This window comes from Pyxicephalus adspersus, chromosome Z, assembly GCF_032062135.1.
Source record: "Pyxicephalus adspersus chromosome Z, UCB_Pads_2.0, whole genome shotgun sequence".
Classification (NCBI taxonomy): domain Eukaryota; kingdom Metazoa; phylum Chordata; class Amphibia; order Anura; family Pyxicephalidae; genus Pyxicephalus; species Pyxicephalus adspersus.
The window spans coordinates 86,106,015-86,123,021 of NC_092871.1; the positions used below are offsets into that span (position 1 = coordinate 86,106,015).

Here is a 17,007-nt window from a genome sequence, read left to right on the forward strand (position 1 = left end):
CCTCTGTCGATCCAACATCCACCAGTCAATGTTCACACACCGTTTCAGGATCATTCCAAATTGTCCTGTGAATTTATTGGGGAGAGATTTGTTTGTTCTATTGAGGTTGCAGTTGGGGATTAGTAAGACGGGACACCTACATGTCACATCCTCAGTCATGCCCATCCATGTACCAAACAGTAATTGTTTTTTATATTTGGAATGCCAACCACAGGATCCGCTACTTGATCAGGTTCCTCCTGAGGTTTGGGCAAATACTGACCAAGATGTTGGCCTAATCTCTTGTACACCATACAAGGCAATGCTTAAGCCCGGCACTGCACCTGTTTACATTAAACAATACCCACTTTCCCCAGAAAAAGAAAAGGGAATTGAGCCTATGGTGATGGAATTCCTAGGGGCAGGGGTTATTGAGGAAACTATTTCCCCCTATATTACACCTATCAACCCAGTGAGAAAGGCTGACAAAACCTTTAGGTTTGTCCAGGATCTTAGAGCAGTAAATGCTCTGATCATACCCATATCCCCTGTGGTTCCAGATGTGCCATCTCTGCTATCAGCTATTCCTGCCCATGCAGAGTTTTTCTCTGTTATTGAGTTAAAGAATGCATTTTTTTCTGTCCCGTGTCCCAAGGAGACACGGCCACTCTTTGCCTTTACATTTAAACATCGCCAGTATACTTGGTGTAGAATGCCTCAGGGTTATGTAGATTCCCCTGTAGTCTACTCCATTGTCCTCCAAGCTACAGTGCGCCCTTGGACTGCCCCTCATGGTTCTGTCCTTCTACAGTATGTGGATGATCTCCTCATATGTAGTTCTACTCGGGAGGCCTGCCAGGCAGACTGTGTTAGCTTATTACTGTGGTTATGTGAATGTGGACAAGAGGTGTCAAAATTACAATGGTGTACAGAAAGTGTTGATTATTTGGGTTTTGTTCTCAGTAAAGGTGAGAGGAAAATCAGCCATGCCAGAATTACCACCGTACTGGGTCTGCCACGCACACAAACCAAGAAAGACATGTTAACCTTTCTTGGCATGATTGGTTACTGCCGCCAATGGATAGCTGATTGTTCCTAGTATGACAATATTCTGAGACAAGCCACTAAGACTGATATGCCTGATTTTATTAAATGGTCAGATGAAATGTTACAAGCTTTTGGTCATTTCAAATGTGCAATGGTTTCAAGTCCTGGCTTGGGCCTACCCGACTATGGGGTGCTGTTTCACTTATTTGCCAGGGACAATTGTAAAACCATGGCAGGAGTCCTGGCGCAAGAACATGGAGGCAAATTTCGCCCTGTTGCTTTTTTTCTCAAAAGTGGTTCCAGTACAGGTTCAGGGCACGCCTGTGTGTCTCAGGAGTCTGGCAGCCTGTGCCATGGTTGCTGAGATGGCCAAGCCTATCACCCTAGGTCATCCTACCACTCTGCATACCTCACACAATGTTCAGGCCCTATTAAAAAACATACATAGGCAACATATGTCAGCACAAAGACTCAGTGGATATGAAGTTTTGCTGTTATCTAACCCCCAACTTCATATTAAATACTCAGCACCCACATTTGGTCCAATGGCTATACTAAATACCCTACTTGGATATAAGGGAGAGCAGGATGATTTGCCTCCTCCCCACGAATGTTCTGAACTCATACATGAATACACCTCACCTAGACCTGACTTACAGTCCACACCCATTAAAGGGGCTCCTGATATTTTTGTGAATGGATCCCGCCCTAATGACAACACTTATCATGCGGGATACGCTGTGGTTCAACTCCCTGATGGTATTCTAGAATTGAATCAAGTTAGAATGGCAGTCGGTAGGTGCAGTACAAGACCCTCATACGGGTCTTATCTGCAAAGAGGGGAAACCATGTATTCCAGTTGCAAGCGCCCCAGTTTTAATTGCACAATATCATGGCATTGCCCATAGGGGCGCACAGGCAACCACTGACCTCATTAGGAGAGATTTTTTTATACCAAGCCTTAGATCAAAGGTACAATCCTATGTTTCACGATGTATTATATGTCTCATAAAAAACCCAAATAACTCAAAGAAGGCCCAACACCAGCATCTGAATTACCCGACTTATTCCAAAGACAGGAAGAAAGCAGGAGTATGCCCTTGTGATTGTGGATATGTTCTCTAGATGGCCAGAGGTTTTTCCTACTACCAATGAAACCACACAAATTGTGGTGAAGATTTTGTTACAAGAAAAAATCCCCAGATGGGGATGCCCTGTTCAAATTACCTCAGACAATGGCCCAGCTTTTGCATCCAGGGTATGTATGGAGCTTTCCAAAGACCTTAGGATTGACTGGAAGTTCCACCTCCCTTACCACTCTGAGTTCGAGGGTAGTAGAAAGGATGAATAGAACAATTAAAGAAAAAATAAAGAAAATTACTGGAGGCATGTTCACTAATTGGAAAAACTTTTTGCCTGTAGCCCTAGCAGAAATTAGGATGCAGCCTAACAAGAATACTGGTTACTCACCATTTGAGGTCCTAATGGGAAGGCTCGTGCCTCTCCTTTCTCTCCACAGGAACCTACGCATCCTTTCCAACCAGGAGACGTGGTGATAGTCCAGCGCCTGGCAAAAGGACGAAAACAGACTGAGTTCCCGTTTGGACCACCCACCCGAGTGGTAGCAGTCACCAGAACAGCGAGTGAAAAGGGTCCCTGAGGCTTCTTCTCCGGCATCGAACGGAGACAAGAGGGTGAAGCCGGTGTGAAATCCCTGAAAAGTGCCTTGCCACAGGCTCAAGATGATGACCCCACAATATTCTGGGAGATGTTTGTCTGTTGATAATTAGTAATCATTGTGGTTTCTTGCCAGTCCGGCTTATTACTACTTTTATCTATCATCCAGAGAATTTGTTATGTGGTACATCGAATAATCAGTCAGTATCCAAAAGAGCTCAGGAGCAAGATCCCTTTGCTCCCAACCCCTTTCATTCTGAAAATAATAGTATAGTCAGGATGGCAAATGCCCCAAATGTTAGCATATTGTGCCTTGAAGACTTACAGAGCCCACGGGACCTTATAAAAACATGTGTTGTTGCTGTGCCTACACCCGATGAATCCCTCCTTGAAGTCTGGTCGAGGACTAAAAATACACAATCTTTTATTCGCTTGTATGACTTCTGTGGGGAATGTCAGAAATTAGGATATATCAGGGATAATATTAGAATAACTACTAATAATGTGACTACAGCAGAGACCTGTTTTACCTTTTCCCAGGCTATGACCTTATATTGTGATGATAGAGACATAAAAAGAGGATTACCTAAGAATAGTGTATATGATTATATTAATGACACCTGTAAAAAGAATGGTAGGATTGTTCCATGAGTTGTAATAAGACCATTGTGACTCTACTCTACTCCTTCTCAGCTGTGCAGAATATACAAGTTGGGGGGCCTCTATATTGGGAGTGCCTGGACTGGCTATATATAATACTCGTACTATAAATTCTTTTGCATGTGACCTGGCTAAATCTCTGAATCATACTTCTACCGCCTTATCAAACATGCTTTTAGATCTACAAAGAGTAAGAGGAGCAGTGCTAGAAACGGAGTTTGCTGTGGATTATTTGTTATTTAAACATAACGTAGGGTGTCAGGATTTTAAAGGAATGTGTTGTTTTAATTTATCTGACCATTCCAGATCAATCCAGTCCCATATTCATGCGTTACATGAAATTGCTAATAATATCAAGAAGGATGTTGGTTCATTCTCTTGGCGGGACTGGGTAGTGAGCTGGCTGCCGGACCTGAGTTGGTTAAGAACATTATTTATCAGTATTGTAATTATAATTGCTTCCTTGATTATTTTATGTTGTTGTATTCAATGTATCCCTTCCCTTATACAAACATTCCATGCTATGTGTCCAAAGCCCACAGATCCTGTACAAAAATTTGCTATTTACCTGTTAGAAAGAAATAAGTCATGTTCATGACTTAAGAGGGGATTGAAGGGTAAAATAAGTATTTTTGCAGGACTGTATAGCTAAGAGTAATTTGAGCCACATTTATTTGTATAAGGAGTTGTATTTCTTCTTCTATCTACTCAGTTTAATTGTAACCAGATGGCTAAAATTGTAAATTCTTTGAAATACATTGTATGCCTTGCAATGTATAAAATAACACTATATATGGCCAAAACTTAAACAGCTGTGTGTAAATAAAGACCACCTCCTTGTATAACTATGTGTATAAAAAGACCGCCTTGTCAAATAAAGATTAGAGTATATTCCTAAAACCATACTGTGTGTTATCGGGATATCTCTCCAGACGTCTGTCTCTCTGGTTGAAGAAGTCAGGGTGCATTCGAGAAACTAGAAGTAGAAGCGGATCCTTTCAATTTCCCTGGTGGATAAAGGCTGAATAAAAGCAAACTTGTGTGTTGCTTTACCCATTCATGGCAAAGTAGCATGTTTGTTTTAGAGTTATCTTCCCCAGCATATACTTACCTTCCACTTGCTCTTCACTGCTCCAACATACGCCAGAGGGGAAGAGACCTCACAAGTATTATGGAGAATGTGACATGTGCAGCCCATCCATAGTCCTATGATGGCAATGACTCCAACCACTGGAAACTTACACACAACTTTGCTTACCTTCATTGGCTGGAGCATCTGAGGAGAATGTGGGGATAAATTATGTGCTGTTAGTCAGGTCTGGATTACACAAAACCTGTTATATTGGCCTGTGCAAGTCAAGCATTGAAATTAAAGCTAATTCCATAAAGAATCAAACACGACAGAAAAAGAAAAAACATATTTTCCAATCAGAATCAAATTTGAGATTTTAATTAAAATCCAATTCTTAGCAACTCATCCGACATCTAAATAGGTGTTTACATCATAGATCAATCTAGAAGAATCTGTTCATTGCTCTTTATAGAAATCCTAAACATAAAAAAGCTGCAATTGTGGAAGCTGTATTGATAGAAAATGTAGATCAGGCACTTCTGTGTCACTACAAACATTCAAGGAGAATAAAAAACAGGGAAAGTGTATTTGCATAGCTTAGTTACCCAACTGATGAATATTAGAAATTGTAGCCACCTCTAGTGAATGAAAATACCTTCATCCTTGCTCCGCACCCTGTCCAGCATCCCTTGTACTTTTCCCCAGTACCTACAATATCACTAGGCATCTAGTTTTTAATTTACCCTCACCTGCCATTTCTTGCAGTGTGCAGCGATAGATATGTTTAGATCTCTCACCCACCACTGGAAGAATAAAATGGCAAATCAGTAAAGACAAAAGGGACAGAATGTTGAAAACAATCACCTTGTTTTGACTGCATATAAAGAAACATAGATAGGCAGCCACACTCCCTGCATCATTATCCCAATATTCAAGTGGCAGCTGAAGGGGAGAGAGAGTCATGATGCCCCCACAGATGACAATGTTTAGTGATTGGCTGTTCAAGGGGGTCACAGACAGTCCTGCCCCAGGGAGCTTGTTCTGTTATTGGGGTTGTAATGAGTGTGGTTGGCTAAGTATATAAGCTAGGAGGAGGAAGAGGGGTGCTTTGTGCAGAAAAAAAATAATTTTAACAACCTCACAAAGCAATGTGAACAAGGTCACTTCCCAAAATTGTCTACAAATGACAATAATTGACAAACTGTAGGCTAGATTCTTCTCATACAAGCAGAACTAATAATTAGCTACAAAGACATTTACAGTATCTAACCCTAGACAGGCCACATATTGTGCTTCTCATATGAAGTTCCTAAACATAACGTAAAAACTAAATTATATTGTTACTATTTCTTGGCCGACAGATTTTTAATGTTATAAGTATGTATAAAATTTCAGATTAGATTATGTCCATGCATCAAAGTAGCCAATATTTGGTACCATAATAAGGCCACACAGGCTTTAGCCAGGACAGGAGCAGTGGGTACAGGAGGTTTTCAGTATGTTCCAAGGATGTTGAAGCCTTTATAGAAGAATTTGGTTCCAATTTAGGCATAAAGCCCATATTTTAAAAAATCCTGGGTGTACCATTAAACAAACTCCCAGATGGCTTAATCTCAAACTCAAACATTCCAGCAGTTGGCACTGCCATTAGGTTCTGTTTAAACTCTCATATTGGAAATGAAAGGTACTTTAAATGCTCCAAAGCAGTGTGAAGCTGGATGAAAGCCTTGCTGGACGCTTCTTAGAAACCCACTGTACACACTACTTTATAACAGCTAAAGTTCCTGCAACTCCAAATATTCTGCGGCCAAGAAAATAAAGAGCAAGCCTGTAGTCCTACATTCTACAAAATAAAAATCTATATCAACAATAAAAAAATCTTCAAGCTTTTCCAACTTTATTATCTGAAGAATAAAGATGTAAAATCCCATTATGAACCAAGTGTTTGGTGACTGCGCTGTAGGTATCTAGGTACCCATGACAGGAGCCAATAAACAATGCATGGTCGTGTGTGAAAGAAAGAGAAATTTTGTCTGAGTAGGAGTACATGGATCTCACTGCATCTGACTAAGGCACTGCATGAAATCTTTGGTTCTCAGATACCAAGAAAATCTCATTCTAAATTGAGCAGAAAGTGTCCTGAGTGGTGCAATCCACCCTGAATCTCTGTGAGCAGACTTTGTAAGACAAATAGCATGTTCCAATGTTTCCAGATTCACTCCTTGACAGCCGACCCCATTTCTTCTATGTCATTAGGAAGCTGAAAGAGACAGAAATTTTATTTATCTTCTGATAGAGATAAAAATATTTAAAATTTTCTACACAATGTTGTTGATCCACCAATAGTAATACCAATATAACCATTGCCATTACCTCCAGGGACACCTCACCACCAATAGTAATAACAATATAACTATCGCCATCCCCTCCAGGGACACCTCACCACCAATAGTAATACCAATATAACCATCGCCATCCTCTCTAGGAACACCTTACTGCCAATAGTAATAACAATATAACTATCGCCATCCCCTCCAGGGACACCTCACCGCCAATAGTAATACCAATTTACCCATCACTATCCCCTCCAGAGACACCTCACCGCCAATAGTAATACCAATATAACCATCGCCCATCACTATCCCCTCCAGAGACACCTCACCGCCAATAGTAATACCAATATAACCATCGCATCCCCTCCAGAGACACCTCACCGCCAATAGTAATACCAATATAACCATCGCCATCCTCTCCAGGAACACCATACTGCCAATAGTAATACCAATAACACCATCACCATTTCCTCCAGGGACACCATACTGCTAATAGTAATACCAATATAACCATCGCCATCCCCTCCAGGGACACCTCACCCACGACAGTGCCACCGAGATCAAAGATTTAACACATTGCCTGCTGGATGGCATTACTTAAAATTTAAAAGGCCTAAAGTTTACAGGATGGCCTTTTCCTGTAGCAATGGCAAGAAATGTCAGGTAAGTAATATTTTTTGGTTGCTCTAATGTTTTTCTTGACACATTATACACTTTCCAAAATTGTCCCATATATGAGTCATATCACAGAATGACAAGCTGTAGATCTACTATAGTGGTACTGTCTACTAAAGGAGTTCATGGAAGTATTTGTATGGAACACACACAGATCATATACCAGTATGGACAGCTGTGGAATTTGGGTAAGACCGTAGAATAATCTTTACCTGTACGGGTAGCCGTGGTATTTGGATCTGAACACAGACAGCAGCCAGCTAAAGAAAAGAACCACCAGGCCCATTCCAGCCATGCACATTACTGCCAAGGGAAAAGAACATACGATTAGCTTTACCATCTCATCACAAATACAGAAATACATACCATACATGCCATGTAAGGGCGAGACAAGGGATTTTTTCACCCATAATCCACAGACATCTTATAAAAACTTTCACTTACTTTTCCGTTTTCCTACATCCATATCAGATGTAGCAGCTTCATGGAGAAGAACCATCCCCAATGTTACTCCACCATCTAAAAAGGGTAAATTTAAGGAACAAATCTGTTGAAAAAATCTATTATTCAAAGATTTTAGACTGCTCCTTCAGTGTCTTAAATGCAAGCCACCTTTTGGGCTTTGCAGCTACTTAATATATTTATGGTTGACATCACAACCAGAAAATAAGGATTTGCTGGATGGGTACCCTCAACCTAGGTGAGCCATAATTATTTCTTGTGGGTGGAGTAAATAAGATGTTAGGTTGAGTGATGTTCAAACATCTTTCTGTATTCAAATTCTAAGTCTGATGCAGCAGGTCTGAGCTCTGGTCAGGTAAGGAACGTGTATACTAATTGGGCCCAGCCATGTGTGAAAACTCCAGACTTGGGAGACATTCTATACTAGGACAAAAAATCCATCAAACCTCTCTGACTACCACACATACATTAGGTTCTTGGACATCCCATTTTAAACCCAAAATGTCCATGACCCTATCCCTTCCAATAAATAAATAAGTGTATATATATATATATATATATATATATATATATATACATACATACATACACACACAAAAATGTTCAGGGGCTTAATAGTAATTGGACAATTGACTCAAAGGCTTTTTCATGGGCCGGTGTGGGTAATTCCTTCATTATGGCATTATAAATTAAGCAGATAAAAGGCCTGGAGTTGATTTGTGGGGAGGGGTGCTTGTATGTGGAAGATTTTGCTGTGAACAGACAACATGCGGAGCTCTCCATGCAGGTGAAACAAGCCATCCTTAAGCTGCTAAAACAGAAAAAACCCATCCAAGAAATTGCTACAATATTAGGAGTGGCAAAATCTACAGTTTACTACATCATGAGAAAGAAACAAAGCACTGGTGAACTCAGCAACGCTGAAAGACCTGGACGTCCATGGAAGACAACAGTGGTGGATGATGGCAGAATCATTTATATGGTGAAACCCCTTCACAACAGCCAACCAAGTGACCAACACTCTCCAGGAAGTAGACGTATCGATATCCAAATCTACCATAAAGAGAAGACTGCATGAAAGTAAATACAGAACGTGCACTGCAAGGTGCAAGCCACTCATAAGCCTTAGGAATAGAAAGGCTAGATTGGACTTTACTAAAAAAACATCTAAAAAATCCAGCACAGTTCTGGGAAAACATTCTTTGGACAGATGAAACCAAGATCAACCTTTACTGGAATGATGGCAAGAAAAAAGTATGGGTAAGGCGTGGAACAGTTCATGATCCAAAGCATAGCACATCATCTGTAAAACATTGCCGAGGCAGTGTGATGGCTTGGGCATGCATGGCTGCCATGGCACTGGGACTTTAGTGTTTATTTAGTGTTTATCCATGATGGGACACAGAAGCAGCCAAATGAATTCTGAGGTGTTCAGAGACATACTGTCTGCTCAAATCCAGCTAAATGTCACATGGATTGGGAGGTATTTCATAATACAGATGGACAATGACCCAAAACATATAGCCACTTGTTGAAGACTAAACTTAGGACAGAAAGGCCCACAAACAAACAGCAACTGAAAGCCGCTGCAGTAAAGGCCTGGGAGAGCATTAAAAAGGACGAAACACAGAATCTGGTGGTGTCCATGAGTTCAAGACTACAGGCTTTCCATGCCAGCAAAGGGGTTTCAAACAAGTCTTAGAAATGAACATTTTAGTTTCAGCTTTTTAATTTGTACAAATACTTTTGAGCCTCTGAAATGAAATGATAGTGTTAAAAAAAGGATTTAGTTCCTCACATTTTTATGCAATTTTTTTGTTCAACCCACTGAATTAAAGCTGAAAGTCTGCAGATCAACTGCATCTGAGTTGTTTCATTTAAAATGAATTGTAAATGTTACAAATTAATTTAAAAGTACAGAACCAAAATTAGAAAAAAGTTATACACACACACGTATATAGTTTTACTATCCTCCACACTTCTAGGAGAGCTTTCCACAAAATTGTAGAGGGTATCTATGGGGATTTTTCCCCACGGGTGAGGTCAGGTACTGATGTGAAACCTGGCTTACCATTCCAATTCACCATTAAAGTTCTCCAGTAGGTTAGAGGTCAGGCCTGTGTTGTCTGCAATGTCAATCTGCAATGTGTGATGGAGGATTACCAGGACCTTTCACTGATTCAACTGCATTCAGTCATCAGGAGGAGTCCATAAAATTTTGGCCATATGGCAGTAGGTGTGCATTGTGCAGATACTGCAGCCCAAAAAGATACTGTTGCTATCTGTCCAATGTATTACACAGTATCATTAAATATATCACAGTGTATTTATGCTACATGCTACACAGTAGCATTAAAATATCACTGAGCAGTATAACTGCTGTTCAGCGCAATATATTTTATGCACTGTGCCTCATGAGTAATTTGAGCAACTTTTAGGAATGTAAGCGTAATTCTCCATACATGTTCAGGCTCTTGGACTGCAAACGTAAAAAGGATACTGAATAACAACACAATATGGGTTTCTGCCACAAACTGGGCTTGGCTGCTTCCATGTATGTAACTCTGCAGAGCACAAAGAAAAAAAACGGCTGAAAAGTGATAACGTAAACAGTGAAATAAACATGTTTCTTCTTTGCAAATATATATATATATATATATATATATGACAATTATTAACAAGCACATCACATACACATAGCAACATTTATTGTGAGCTCTGCACTTTTCTTCCCAACTATTAAACAATCAACACTAGATCATGACATATTGTAATGCGTGTCAGATGGCCACTTGTAGTCTCCATATAGTTCACCAGTACATGTGATGTGGGTTGCAGCTTAATAAATGAGCTCATGCTGATTGCTTTCTAGAGTTGGTGTGGCCTGCAAAGGGGGTGGGGGATCCTTATTGTACTATTACATCTGTTCTTTAGGATAAGAGTGTTTTGTCATATTACGAGGATTTGCAGGTATAGCTTTTCATATGGAAAATTCAGTTCCTACAATTGCTTCAATCATGGCAGATAATGAAGGAATGAGTACCTACCACTTGGCCTGTGTGTGGGTTCTTGTGTGCATAGGGAGGTCCTCGAATGTGATTCCACATTTGTCCAGAAGTCATTGCCAACACAAAACACTGGTGAAAGAAAACACAGAAGTTGCAGGCATTATATATGTCGAAAGTAATATTGTGGAGGCAATTCTAATAAATATGGACAAAGCTGAACTTTAACATACTAAACAAAGGTGGCATTGGGCACCCATATGCCACCCAATAAATGCAATTTAGACCAAAAAGAACTGCAGAAGCACGCAATATTCTACTATGGGAATGATAACAGACACAGCTGACTATGCTGCTTGTTACATCCAACTGCTTCATCATTACACTGCCACAGATCTGATTGCCATATTCAGGAATTGGCACATGGGACTCCAGAATACCAGGTAAGCTATATTTTAGCTGCTAATTGGTACAAATATGATATTTTTTTAAATAAATTTGGTGTTACAAAACTGATCAGACTTATTTAAATGGAGAACAAAGAAACTGCAATCTATTATCTTCATTTAAACAGGCCCCCAGACACAGTCAAAAAGTGTGGGCAGAAGTATAATAATGCCTTCATATTCAAATCAGAATCCAACATAAGCCTATCTGACATTATTATATTAAACATGTCCAGTAGTGCCCTTTGTTACACTTCTTCTAAAACACAGGCGCATCTCTCCTGTGCATGCGGGCAGTTTGGGGCACAGACATGCTTGCTCTTCCAGATTTTATCAGTATTGTTCCTCCTGCCGGCCAGGAAATAGCCTCTTAATCATTCCTGGCTATTTAACTAAATCAGACACAGCACAGCACACTGTTTACCCATTATTGGCCAGTCTGTTTCCCTTGAGGTGTTCCAGTGTTCCTCTGTCTGCAGTGATCCCTGTGTCACGGGTGTCTTTTTTCTTGGATTTCTGGTTCTTGACCCTTTACTTGTCCCTGACCTTTCTTGCCGTTTGCCTCAACCCTGGCCTTCCTTGACAATTCTTCTGCCTAGTGATTTGGTACTGTGTTTTATCTTGTCCACCTTGGTGTGCCAAGGACCGCAACCTGGCAGTAACCAGCAGTGCAACATCCTCACCACTAGAGGCTCTGGAGTCCTGGTTACTGCGTAGACCAGATGTTGGCAAACTAGGCCTTTAGGCCGGATATGGCCTAGGCGGTAGTTTATTCCAGGCCTAACGCCCCCTGGTGGATCTGGCCTCCTCCCGCAGCGGGGCCAGGACAAACTACCAGAACCGCATGTGCCTCTTGAGCCTCCGTGTGGTGGCTCCCTTCCTCATTTTCCGCGGCTGGCGTTAACACTTCCGCCGCCAGGGTAAATAGGGGACATTCCCTCTCCTGCATATGCATTGTGCAAGAGAGGGATTTCCCTTCAGGGGGCAGAGACATTAGGGCGGGACCCAAGAGAGAGTCCGGTCTAGTGTGCTCCTGCCTACCCCTGAAACAGCCTAGTTGCCAAAAAAAGTTTGCTGACCTCTGGCTTAGACTTTGCGCCTTGGCCCTTTCTTAGAGCTCACACCACTTCTGTACAAGCCGTGTCGCCCCTTGTCTCCCCAATTGTGACACCTTTTATCTTTATAAATTTCCTGGTTCAGGAGTAATACAAACATTATAAGATATTGCTGCCACAACAAAATATCATATAAAACTTCATATACCAAAGCGGCCAAGGCCCATCCAGTCTTGTTATACAGGAAGTCAAGGTTACTTCTCCTTAAATACACTAATCCACCAATCACAGCCAACAGCAAGCCCAGCATCAGAGGCCCGGCGTAGTTTGGAGGCCTTATAACTCGTATCTGTGAAAAACAGAAAAGAATATGGTAACAGATTACCCAATGTAAAAGCTTGCACTAAATAGGACATGAGAATGAATTTTAGTCACTCTGGGTTTTTCAATCAGACAGCCCAGTAACATTTTTGATTCTGATATGATAATGAAATTTATGCTAGAAAAACAAATATAAATAAATAAATAAATATATATATATGAGGGGGTGTAGATCCTGTCTGAGTTTTAGGGACAGCAGTGACCTTTTGAGCCAATAAATATGAAATGTTTGTAGGCGACACATTTACAATTATTGTACCAAAAATATAAAGCCAAAACTCATCTTACATTTACATCTGTCCGGTCTGCAATCCATCGAGCAAGCTGTTCAGCAGCAAATCCTCGCACCTGCAGCTCGTAGGTGTCCCCTCTTTTGGGTTTCCCCTTAGGAGGGAAATGCATGAAGGTCGGTGCTGAGTTCATATTTAACTACAAGAAGATGACAATAAAAGAAGAAAGATTAATGAGAAATTCAAAGTAAAGATTTTTGTGATTTCATGGTCAAATCTCATGTGCATGTAATCTCATGTAATATGTGACAAAAAAAAATCAGCATTTTTGCTAAATGACTGTAGCAATGCAAGTCACAGGAGAAACCCAAACAAAAGCAAACTATCTGCCAGATCAGGCCTAAAAGGCAAAATTATGTTCATTGCATTATATGAAAGGTGGAGGGCAATATCTGAATTACTGGCAATGTTACAGGTTTACTTTATAGTCTTGATGAAGATTACTAACATTGCACACAAGGTGCCCAGCTACCCCTAGCACAGTGTTGTGCCACTGATTCCACTGGCTGAGGTTCAATATCGGAGGAAGAAAAGCAGTTGCGACACCAATGTCTTTGTATATAAGACCCAAGTCATATGGGGACACTGTGTGATAACCACATGGAAAACTGTCTAATACTGAAGGACCTGTAGAGGATTAGATGAGACCACCCAACCTCCTGTAATGTGACCAGTCTGCAGATGGGGTCACCACACAGGGGATTACAGTGATGAAATCCTCATGAATGTGACAATATTTATCACCGAAAACACCTAATGATTACAACAAAGACTAGACAGAGCCAAGAGAGGAATGAAGAGGATTTACCATTTGGAAAACATCAGATCCTTCATCAAAGTCCACCATTGCAAAGAATATTCTATTGGTAAAGGCACTGGAGTAGCGCCAGGAATTTGCCAGGATCTGGTACTCTTCATCGGCTTGCCTAAATAAACACAGACAAGTAAATGGAAGCTTAAAGCATATGTTTGATCTATTTATATTTTAGCTTCCCTGGTCCCCCCACCCCCCTCCTCCCAGTTCATTAACAGAAACATCAAAAAAACTTTACAAATTATATTGGTTTCTATAACATTTCAGATCATGTGATGTCATCACTGGGTCTCCATGCTTCTCTGCGCAAAGCAAGCAGTTTGTGGCGGATGATAGCGGATAAACATTTGAAGATGGCCAATGTCCATCTGCAATGCTGAGCCTCCATGGTAAAAACTGAAATCCAGTCAATAAAACTGCTGTGACAGGCAGGATGGGAAGGAAAGGGAAAGATGACACAGGATTTCCTCCAGGTAGGAGACAAGTCAGGCTTTGCAGCTTCTAATGAATCTCACAGTGTGCAGTAAAAGCATAGGAAGCAATTTCAGTCCAGGGACACCGTGCAAGACTGAATATAAGGATGGATATACAACTTGGCTTTACAACGCCAATCTGATTCTACCCCCCATCCGTGTTCTGTAGATGGGGGCTGAGCCCCCAGGATAGACCCCGCACCCCCCTCTTTGTTTGGTAGATAGAGGATTAACCCCCCGGGATGGACCCCACAACCCCATCTGTGTTTGGTAGATGGGGGCTGAGCCCCCGGGATAGACCCCACCCCTATCTGTGTTCTGTAGATGGAGGATGAGCCCACGGGGTAGACCCCACACCCCCATCCGTGTTCTGTAGATAGATGGAGGATGAGCCCACGGGGTGGACCCCACACCCCCATCCGTGTTCTGTAGATGGAGGATGAGCCCACGGGGTGGACCCCACACCCCCATCTGTGTTCTGTAGATGGAGGATGAGCCCACGGGGTAGACCCCACACCCCCATCCGTGTTCTGTAAGTTGATGGAGGATGAGCCCACAGGGTAGACCCCACACCCCCATCCGTGTTCTGTAGATGGAGGATGAGCCCACGGGGTGGACCCCACACCCCCATCTGTGTTCTGTAGGTGGGATATAACCCCTATTGAAGATTTGAGATCTTTAGACACTGAATGTGCCACGTGTGCTATGTGAGGTCCCCGAGGGCGGCTGTCTCATTGTCATTCTCTGTGAGGTACCTGTCAGCCCAGAAATACAAACAATGGCAAATGCAGGAGAACAGCTTCCTGGAGATTACTGCCAGCAATAATCGTATTCTCAGAGTATGGAAATTCATATAGAGCAAACAAAGAGCGCCCCCCACAGATTGCCACCTGCAGGTACATCATATAATTATTATTATTGTACATCTGTTTTGACCATTTATGTAATGAGACCTTTGGAGGTTTCCAGAGGTTTATCAGTTATTGACATTTCCTATGTTTCTGGTGCCCCCCCCTTTCAAAAAAGTAATAAATCTGCTGCTGCACTCCTGTAAAGAGGACCTGTCACTGATGTTGACAGCTGCCATTGCTGATCTGTTCTATATAAAATAATTTACAGATTTGCATCACCAGAATTTACACAATTGCATCACCTCTCAGCAGGGAAACAGTGTAGGATGTACGGGAATACACAAGAGGACAGGCATGACGAGAGGGCAGATGGCAGGCATGACGGGGTGGGGTGGAGGTGGGAGACAGACATGAAAGGAGGGGGCAGACATACATGATGAATAAAAATTTCCTTACTTGCACACTACACATTGCCGATGTGATTGCAGCGCTGTGAACATGACAATGACGGAATAATTTCTGGGTGGAGCTTTGATCAGGCGTCGGAATTTGTCGCCATTCATACGGATCACAGGTCTCTTACTGGCCCAATCCATCAGTTGACCAACTTTCTCCGATAGAACCATCTGTGGAGGAACATGACAACATTATATATAGGGATAGCAGTACAATGATCAATGGTGCCTCTTGCCTGTAGTAATGTGCATCTCTCTACCTAAGATGCCCACCAACTATCAGTACTATCAGTATAGGCAACAGGGCTGCACAGGAGGGAGCAGAATTATCAGTATAAGCAACAGGGCTGCAAGGGACGGGGACGAACTATCAGTATAAGCTGCTGGGCTGCAAGGTACGAGGACAAACTATTAGTATAAGCAGCAGGGCTGCACGGGAGGGGGCAAAACTATGAGTAAAAGCAGCAGGGCTGCAGGGGAGGGGGCAGAACTATCAGTATAAGCAGCAGGGCTGCACGGGAGGGGGCAGAACTATCAGTATAAGCAGCAGGGCTGCACGGGAGGGGGCAGAAGTATCAGTATAGGCAGCAGATCCGCACGGGAGGGGGCAGAACTATCAGTATAAGCAGCAGGGCTGCAAAGGAAGGGGCAGAACTATCAGTAGGGCATGCAAAGCTGTATAAAATAAATTTTAGATTGCAAGCTCCATGGGCAAGGGTCCTCCTGTATCACTGTCTGTATCTATCTGTCATTTGCAATCCCTATTTATTGGACAGCGCTGCGTAATATGTTGGCGCTATATAAATCCTGGTAAATAATATTAACTCAGCACAACATTCCACAGATAAAATACATGTAACTTTCTAAATAAGTCACAAGACTCTCTATGAACCTACCAGACTTTCCCCCTTTATAAGCCCCGCCCACTGGTGACAATACAGGCCTCAAATACATATTACATGTCTGACCTCGCCTGGTACATATTATCCCATCACCCCCGACTCACCTCCTTCTTCTTCTGACCCTCGGAGACTCCTCCGCACAGAATCAGCGCCATACCCGCCATCACCAGAAGTCTACCCATCGCCTCCATCGCACCACAGAAACTTCCCTTACCGCCGGCGCTCTACGTCATCACGTCAAGGAAGCAGGTGCCTTATTCTGATTGGAAAACACAAAAAACTTTAGCCAATCATTCGCCAGTAAGTTGTTACTATCTTATTTGTCAGCAGAAAGATGGGCTGACCTACCCAGACAACTTCATTCATTCTTAATACAGAGAGTAGGCGGGGTTACGTGCGGGCGGCCAATCTGCTTTAGGGCGATAAGCGA

At 42.1% G+C, this 17,007-nt stretch overlaps 1 protein-coding gene across 1 annotated transcript; it reads right to left on the reverse strand.

Annotated features, from left to right (window-relative positions):
* Nucleotides 1–4,791: 4,791 nt before the first annotated feature.
* Nucleotides 4,792–16,831, reverse strand: MAGT1 (magnesium transporter 1). Its single transcript, XM_072429330.1, has 10 exons — nt 16,682–16,831; nt 15,677–15,846; nt 13,891–14,008; nt 13,081–13,221; nt 12,620–12,760; nt 10,953–11,042; nt 10,406–10,469; nt 7,888–7,962; nt 7,656–7,746; nt 4,792–6,695 (listed from the first exon to the last, which is right to left on the reverse strand). The coding sequence occupies exons 1-10, from the start codon at nt 16,766–16,768 to the stop codon at nt 6,680–6,682; spliced, it is 993 nt and encodes a 330-aa protein (XP_072285431.1). The 5' UTR covers nt 16,769–16,831; the 3' UTR covers nt 4,792–6,679.
* Nucleotides 16,832–17,007: the final 176 nt, after the last annotated feature.

Excerpts from the sequence above, each read along its gene's own strand:
- MAGT1 (XM_072429330.1), bottom strand. The coding sequence starts at position 16,768 with ATGGAGGCGATGGGTAGACTTCTGGTGATGGCGGGTATGGCGCTGATT. Across the intron at positions 11,043-12,619 it reads GATGGGCCTTGGCCGCTTTG|TGTTTTGTGTTGGCAATGAC; the intron begins GTATATGAAGTT and ends TTCTTTCACCAG. Across the intron at positions 7,747-7,887 it reads GGATGTAGGAAAACGGAAAA|TAATGTGCATGGCTGGAATG; the intron begins GTAAGTGAAAGT and ends TTCCCTTGGCAG.